General features: G+C 40.5%; 1 protein-coding gene across 1 annotated transcript in view; it reads left to right on the forward strand.

Moving 5' to 3' along the window:
- The window catches only part of LOC108529275 (contactin-associated protein-like 3), a 219,639-nt gene that overhangs the window by 142,572 nt on the left and 68,128 nt on the right, over positions 1-8,939 (forward strand). The window contains 2 exon segments of the mRNA XM_017871463.1: positions 1,835-2,006; positions 7,250-7,356. Of these exon segments, the coding sequence (XP_017726952.1) occupies positions 1,835-2,006; positions 7,250-7,356 (279 nt within the window).

Here is an 8,939-nt window from a genome sequence, read left to right on the forward strand (position 1 = left end):
AATTGTACTAGTGATTAACAATAATAGGTCAAAGAGAGATCAGTCAATGAAAAACACAGAAGTACAAATTCTGTACTTCATTTTTTTTCATTTTAATAAAGAAAGAACACTAAAAACACAATCCTCTGGTGATAAATATTGCTGTACATTTATTATAATCTTTGGAGAAAAGGATATTTGCATGAACTCAAAGCATCATGCCAAATATTAGATTTAATACCTAATATTTGAATGATTGGGAAAGAAAATAAGAAATTATATCGTGTCACAAGTTTGAAAGAAACAGTGCTTACAGAATCAATATAAGCAAGCTCCTTTTTTAAAATAAGGCAAAGGATAAAATTTTTCAAAAGCTGTAATTTCATAATGTGCAATTAAATTAATTATTAAATTTCTGTTGTCATTGGCATTACACCATTATGAAATGAGGTGCCTCTTTCATATTTGTATGTTAAAATTAAGTATTCATTTAGATCAGAGGTAGACAAATCATGGTCTATGGCATATTAGCCCAAATGAATAATTGCTTTGTATTTTTAAAGGGTTATAACAAGAAGGATATGCAACAGAGACCAGGTGTGACCCACAAAACCGAAAATGTTTACTATCTGGCATTTTACAGAAAACCTTTGCAGACTCCTGACTTAGACATATGCCTTATAATTTTATTCTGAATTAATATGACTCTTTCTACAAACAGTTGTCTTTAAATAAAAAGACATTTTACAATTATTGTGTTCTCTTTCTTTAACTAGAGTGTGTACTTTCATCCTTTTCCTTATTTTTCAAACTTTGAATTAGAGTTCCATTATTAGGTTATATATTGTAACTCAGAGGTTGGCAGTAAGTTCAAGACACTGCTTTCCTATATGCTTGGACTGGTGTGGAATAATACTGCTTAAGTCAAAGTCAGGCACTCACCACTACTTCTTAAAGCATTGTTCCTGTTTCACAAAACAAGCCCAGATAGTAAAAGGAAATGATGTCATAAGCATTGCCATTTGTAATTTAGGTGAAATTAGCTGATGGTTGTGGTCAAACTTTTAATATTTAACTTCTAATATTGGAAAAATCAAATGTCTATTTTATTTCTTTCTATTCATGGAACATTCTGGACTGCAAATTTTTATCCTTATGTACCCTAACAATGTGTTAGGTCCTGTTACTTTTCGTGTTGTTGTTAACATTAGAATTTAATCTTCGGTTATATATTTGACTAAAGCACCTAATACCAAAGAAAGTGTTACTAGAAAAGCAAATCTAGGTGTTTCCACCCAGTCAGTATAAAAAAAAAAAAATTGTTTTTAAATACTCCCAAAGGCACATACATCACAACACACAAAAACACCTATAGGGTAGATAATTTAACATATTTTAGATAAATGGTAGTACACAATTATATTTTATGTAGCATTTTCACACTTCATAAATCCAGTATATCCTAAATAAAATGTGGGCTATGATTTCTTTTAATTTAACCTCCATTTTAATGTTTTTCACTTACACTACGTGATGCTAAAATGCATGATTATTTCTTAGATGAGATTTCACAAAAGAAGCCAAACCTCTTTTCAGTTGGTTGGGCAATAATTCCTGTTACAGGAATTTTAAATCTAAATTTTCCCCCATAATTTCTTATTCTGAATTCCAGGTATTATCTTAAATTTGATCAGTTCTAACCTTGCCCCTTCTCACCTCTCTAATGAATGGTGAAGCTCATCACATCATACCGATGTCCATAAACAAGGGGTAGCAGCAGACTTCATATAGTAAATACTGTGGAATAGTTTTGTCATAGTTATTGCTTTTGTCCTATTTTTGTCTCCATATTCAGGCTGCCTGGACAACAGCTCTGGCTCTGGATGTAAAAGCCCCCTGGGAGGGTTTCAGGGCTGCCTGAGGCTCATCACCATTGGTGACAAAGCGGTGGATCCCATCTCAGTACAGCAGGGGGTGCTGGGGAGTTTCAGGGACCTCCAGATAGACTCCTGCGGCATCACAGACAGGTAAGGGCCATCCTAGGTCACTTGAGCTTACCTGTTTTCAAAGTTGAAGGGAGCAAATGTAGACAGCTGGAAAAAGGCATTCTGTTCTCTTTGTTGTTGCTGCTGTTATCTTTCTTTCCAGAGGGAATGAAATAGTCGTAATTATTATGAAGATTAGAAAGCTGCATCTTGGCTGGGCACAGTGGCTCACGCCTGTAATCCCAGCACTTTGGGAGGTGGAGGGGGGTGGATCACGAGATCAGATCAGCTTCATCCTGGCTAACATGGTGAAACCCCGTCTGTACTAAAAATACAAAAAAAAAGAAAGAAAAAAAAAAATTTAGCCGGGCATGGTGGCGGCGCCTGTAGTCCCAGCTACTCGGGAGGCTGAGACAGGAGAATGGTGTGAACCCGGGAGGCGGAGCTTGCAGTGAGCCGAGATCGCGCCACTGCACTCCAGCCTGGGCGACAGAGCCAGACTCTGTCTCAAAAAAAAACAAAAAAGAAAGAAAGAAAACTGCATATCTAATGGAATAAATTTTTTAAATGATAGTATTGTATTAGAAGACATACACCTTATGGATTTTATCTTAATATGATCCCAGGTTGCTCAGCTAATAGTTATCAAGCTGGCTTTTGCAACCACACACCCATCAGTTGGATGATATTTTTCCAGGCAGAGGAATTTGCTGAGTTACTATTCATTAGCTACCCAACCCCACATGTCCTGCAGAGAAAATAAAAAGTAATTTCTCCTAGAAAAGTTTGAATCATAAAGATGGATGAAGATATGTGCCAAAGGACGTACTCAATGAAATATGGAGAAGGTTAAACAAGAAAAACATTTAATTAAAATAAGTATTACAACCACAGTTACGCTAGTTGTGCCATAATTTTACAATGATTTTGGCTGAGAAGAATCACAGGGTCACACCTGGAAAAACAATATTTCTACATACAATTTGCCATAGTACATTTGGTATTTACTTTCAGTGAATAAAGAAGTGCTACATATTTAAAAATTTAAAGTTATATCTACACCTGGTAGAACTTTCAAAACCTGCCTTCTTCATGGAGTAAATTCTGTTAGTCAATTATGTTTTAAACATTAACTGTAAAATTATCATCTCTGGCTAAACAGGTTTTAATTTATAACTCATAGTGACATATTAAAAAAACATAATTTCTACTAAATGAAAAGTTCATTCATATGAACTTTATTCAGCACGGAATAATTTCCCCCTGTGAACATTCTGCTGATTTGTAGGAAAAATGGATTAATTAAAAGATGAGGAGTATATGTATGAAGTGTAAGAATTTTGTCAAGTACCTCTCACTCTTGAGATTCCAACTCTTGACACACAGCTGGGACTGCATTTACATCTCAACACCAGCTCCAGAAACCCCACTCTGTAGTGGGGAGGGTAGTTGGGAAGATTTCTGGCCATTTGCTCACTTAATATAATCCCACGTTGCTCAGCTAACTATCCAGGGAGCTCAGTTCTGTCTGGGTTAAGGGGAAATGTCCCATGTGCCCACACTGTGAGTGACAAGAGCTGTCAGCCCAGCTGTGATGCAAGTGTGATTTTCTCCACTTACATGACATTATTTTGATATCTTGTTAATTACTAACAAAATATCCATTTGCAGTATATCTGTTATGAGATATATATCGTGAGGCTGCCTTTTCTCAGAGATGATCCACATTGCCTGCTTTGTGCATGTAGCTCCCAAAGTACAAAACTATTGTTTTTACTGTTATAGACTGTTTTGTTTTAACCTTAAAGTCACAAGAGTTACACTGGTGCCTAACTTGGTCTCTAAGATCCCACATTTTTAAAAGACCTCCAAATTGTACCCCAAAGTTAGTTGTAAACATGCTCAAGTAAGCATGTATGTGTGAGCCACACTTAAACTTCAGCCATGATGTGTACAATAATCACTGCAGATAAGGGTTTTAAGAAAGCACTTTTAAATTATTTTCAAATAGGGCTACAAATGAAGGCTATTCACTATTTCATTCCCAAAGTCAGTAACATAGAAGACTAGCTCCTCTGAGATTATTTTGAAAACCTGAATTTTATAAAGCAATAAAATGAGAAAACTTTGGGGACACAAAATGACATTCTACACAGTTAAAATTAAAGACCTTTGCTGTTCCCTTTATGTTCAGTTTTGAAATCCTGAAAAAACTGAAAATTCACTTTTAAGTATCCTGAAAACCGGCCTGTACGCATCTATTAGCCTTTCTTTGTTAACCAAAAAAAAAAAGCTCTAATTGTATTAGTCTGTTCTCATGCTGTTAACAAAGATATACCCAAGACTGGGTAATTTATAAAGGAAAAAGGCTTCATGGATTCACAGTTCCACATGGCTGGGGAGGCCTCACAATGATAGCAGAAGGTGAAGGGGAAGCAAGACACGTCTTACATGGTGGCAGGCAAGAGAACCTGTGCAGGGAAACTCCCCTTTTTAAAACTATCAGATCTCTCGAGACTTACTCACTATCACAGAATAGCATGAGAAAGACCTGCTGGCATGATTCAGTTACCTCCCACAGGTTCCCTCCCATGACGTGGGAATTATGAGCACTACAATTCAAGATGAGATTTGGGTGGGGACACAGCCAAACCATATCACTAATTTGCAAAGTAGAAACATGTTATTCAAATACCAGACCTAAAAATCCTACTTAGAGACAGATATGGGGTATGAAGTTATCTTTTTTAGTCAAAATTGTAAGCTATGCAAAAAATAGCAATGGGCACTTTGGATGACAGAGTCACAAATAATGGATGTTTATGTTTGGATAGGTTTTTTTGTTTGTTTGTTTGAGATGGAGTCTCGCTCTGTCGTCCAGGCTGGAGTGCAGTGGCGCCATCTCGGCTCACTGCAAGCTCTGCCTCCCGGGTACACGCCATTCTCCTGCCTCGGCCTCCCGAGTAGCTGGGACTACAGGCGCCTGCTACCATGTCCAGCTAATTTTTTGTATTTTTAGTAGAGATGGGGTTTCACCGGGTTAGCCAGGATGGTCTCGATCTCCTGACCTCATGATCTGCCTGCCTCTGCCTCCCAAAGTGCTGGGATTACAGGCGTGAGCCCCCGCGCCCGGCCGGGGTAGGTTTTAACTTCTTACATCACGTCTTACGTCAGACTCCTGTACTCTTCAGGGTTGCTCTGTGTACCACATGGCAGAGCTTCCAGTGGGGTCCAGCTGGGGCTCCCTGAGCAGGGAGGCCTGTGTCACCTCCTCACCTGGCTGTGCTGACCAGGCTGCTCACCCTACTCCTGCCCTCCCTCTGCCATCTTCCCCTGTGTTGGCCTTCTGCATGCTAGCTACTTCCTCTATTATTTGTACTACATGTAAATTTTTCAAATTGATGTTGTGTTTAGTTGAAGAAAAATAGTGTATGTTTGTTGATAGTCTCCAGATCACTTAATTTTTATTTCAAAATATTTTGAACTAAAGTTCTCTCCCTGTTGATATCAAACAGCAGTGGTTTTTAATGTTTTTTAAAATTTGTGGAATCTTCAAGTCATGTATGATCTTAAGATGCTCCATTAAGAAAGAAGGGGAGGAGGGGGAGAAGGATGTGGGGGAAAAGGAACAGCTGCTTTTAAAAAAATGGTGTGGGGTGGGCCCCACCCCAGCCATCCTCGCCTTTCACTCCAACTCCCCGTCTTCTGATCAGTTCACACAGGCTTTTCCATGCCTTGGCCTTTGAAATACTTGAAAAGTTGTGATTCTGATGGCCCCTAACTCTTCTCTGAATGCAGACTAAATGCTCATTAGCACCGTGTAATCTGTGGAAGTCTTGGCCCTGAGCTGGTGGTGCACTGCCAGAGAGCCAGGACGGGGGGCTGAGGGCACAGGGAGGGTAGAGATTGCTGCGGATTCTTCTTCCCAGTCCCTCAGGTTCCCCTCAAAGGATCTCTCCGGAGGCCAAATACAGGCCCCTGGGGCTTTCTGTCAACTTCATACCCTAGTTCTCTGCTGGTCGTCCTCCCATCACAGCCAGGAGGCCTGTCACAACCTCCCAGCCCCTCTTCTGCTACTTCTCTGGGTCCCATGGGGAGGGGCACTTGGGCGGGCACTTACCCCCTCTGCTGCTCCAGCATGGACGAGGGTGTCCCTCACAGCCTGGAAGGTCAGTGTCCTTTAGAATCTTCACTCTTTACCAGGTCCTTAGCTATGTGCTCAGCAGTGGGAGACAGCGGGCAGAGCCTTAGCTATGTGCTCAGCAGTGGGAGACAGCGGGCAGAGCCTTAGCTATGTGCTCAGCAGTGGGAGACAGCGGGCAGAGCCTTAGCTATGTGCTCAGCAGCGGGAGACAGCAGGCAGAGGCTGAGATCCAACTCTGCTCGAGGCAGAGGTGGGTCATGGTATTCAGGCCAGGCTTCCAGAAGGTCACGCTACCTCTTGGTGAAGCCTCCACTCTGTGTCAGCTGCTGGTCAGTTTCTATAGTGTACCCTGCTCCCTGTTCCCCTAACAATCCTGAGAGGCAGGCAGGCTAGGCCCCCAATATGATAGTGGGCGGCAGCAGATTCCAGAGAACTCTGAAAGTGGGAGACCTCCAACTGTTCTTTTTCAAGATTGTTTTGGCTAGTTCAGGGTCCCTTGAGATTCCCTATGAATTTTAGGATGGATTTTTGTTTTCTGCAAAAAAAGGCTTTGGGATTTTAATAAGAATTGTATTGAATTTGTAGATTGCTTTGGGTCATATTGACATATTACCAGTGTTAAGATTGCTTAAAAAACAACAGCCGACTGCTCATTCCAAATCTAAAAGGCGACAAGATGACCTAAATTAAATGTTCTTCAAAATTTCTGGACCTCTGTCACTATGTGACTGAAGCTGTTCCTGTTTCTTTCTCCTCCCCTCTATCTTCCTCCCTGTCTCCCCTTCTTTCTTTTAACAATGACCACAATGTAGTAATGCAGCATGCCATATTTCATAGTTTTATGTATGTAATTGGTTTTGCCACATGTCAAGTTATTGTGTCACTTGGGACAAAAAAAAAAAAAAAGAAATGTGTTGACAATTCAGCTGTCACAGATACCTGATAATCAGCTGCATGCTAATGGATATATTTATCCAAAGTTTGTCCCTGTATTTAGAGAACCTTGATGGCAGACCCAGTAATCACGTCATGTGGGGTTATCTTGCGTATGCTGTTCTTTCACATTAAGCTGCTTTTGGTAAGACATTTATTTTCTGATGATCAAAAAAGGGAAACAGCAGTTGTATCTGTTTTCTTTTAGGTGCTTGCCCAGCTACTGTGAGCATGGGGGCGCGTGTTCCCAGTCGTGGGACACCTTCTCCTGTGACTGTCTGGGCACAGGCTACACGGGCGAGACCTGTCATTCCTGTAAGCCTCACGCCTCCCTCGCGTTTCTGTCAGCATCTCTTTGTCATTTCATCTTGATCAGTTGTTTATATGTAGCTGCATATTTGCAATCATGCAAACATATCAGAAGAGATATTTCAGCACTCAATTTCTAGTTTATTTTTAATCCACCTTATTGAATACAAGGGTGCTGAGACAGTACACAGAAATATATGGTATGAATAGGATTGAAAAAAGAAGCTGGCAAGCAGTGGGGACATAAGTCTAGGAGAATCAGATATAGTAAAAGGTAGAAACTAAATTAAATTAAAAATGCATGATGTAACAGCTTGTTCCATTACTTGAGTTGGGCCATACTTTTAATTCTGAGAATCGTTTCAGTCAAAGAAAGGGGGAAAAACAACCCCTTGCCAGGCTGTCAATGTTACATTTAAGGTATTTAAAGATTTGTTAACAATCACTGGGATGAGGCCATCATGGGATTGCAACATGGTAAAATTTTTGAAGAGGTAATTGGATATCAGCTAGAAACTAGAGGACCTTTACGGTCTCTTCCAATGACTGTGATTTTCCTTGGTGGTGATGATGATTGTAAAGTCAATAATTGTAAAAGTATTAATGTACCAAGTACTTATGCCGGCCCTTTGATATTGCTTTGCATATATTAACTCATTTAACCCTAAAGCAGCTCCGGGGAGAAAGTACTTATTATCTTCGTTGCAGAGTTAAGGACAGAAGGAGGATAAGTAACTTGGCCCCCAGCTAGTTTGTGGCCGGCTGAGGAGTTGAGCTAAGGAGGTGGCTCCACAGCCTTGGCTCCAGGATGCCTGATGGGTGGTCTATGCACCAGCAGCACCCAGAGTCCCTGGGAACCTGTTATAAGTAAAGAGTCTCGGGCCTCACCCAAACCTACTAAATCAGAATCGCTGGAGATGGTGGCCTGAGTCTGTTGTAACCAACCTTTCACATGCTTCTGGTAGACATTTAAGTGTAAGAACAATGTCTAAGGGATGACATATTCTAACACCTGTCAACTGCCTCTGCCGTATTAAAAATCATGTGTCTTGACTGGAGAATCACCCTTTGTGAATTTCAAAGGGCATGCCATGTTATTGACGTCTGGCAATCTGTTACAATTAGAACATCACAGAATCCTCAAAAGCCTATTTTGTTTTTCAATTTGTTTTTAACTTTTAAAGTTTTCTTTCTGTGTATCTCTACTGACATTTCTGAGCAACTTCTGAGGAATATTTCGCCCATCCCTGGGTCTTCAAGGAAACAGAGCAAGATGCAAAGCCCTCAGTTCCACTTTCTCATCCTGAGGTCCTACTTGAAACTTTTAAGAACTCTTCCATGAGACATCTGATTTTCACAAAAACCACAGGAGAAAGGCAGGGCATGGAGCCTTAAAACCTCACTTCACACACGCAATGAGAATTCTGCGCTCCCAGCCCTGAGGTTCTGCAAAGGATCTGGACAAAATAGGAGACAGTCCAGGGGTGACTCTCACAGATTGAAGCATGAAGTATGACTTTTGTACTAGAAGGGTCCCTGTTTATAAAGCCGTGACACATTTTCTTTTCTTTTCTTTTTTTTTTTTTTTT

This window comes from Rhinopithecus bieti, unplaced genomic scaffold, assembly GCF_001698545.2.
Source record: "Rhinopithecus bieti isolate Rb0 unplaced genomic scaffold, ASM169854v2 scaffold_6063, whole genome shotgun sequence".
Lineage (NCBI taxonomy): Eukaryota > Metazoa > Chordata > Mammalia > Primates > Cercopithecidae > Rhinopithecus > Rhinopithecus bieti.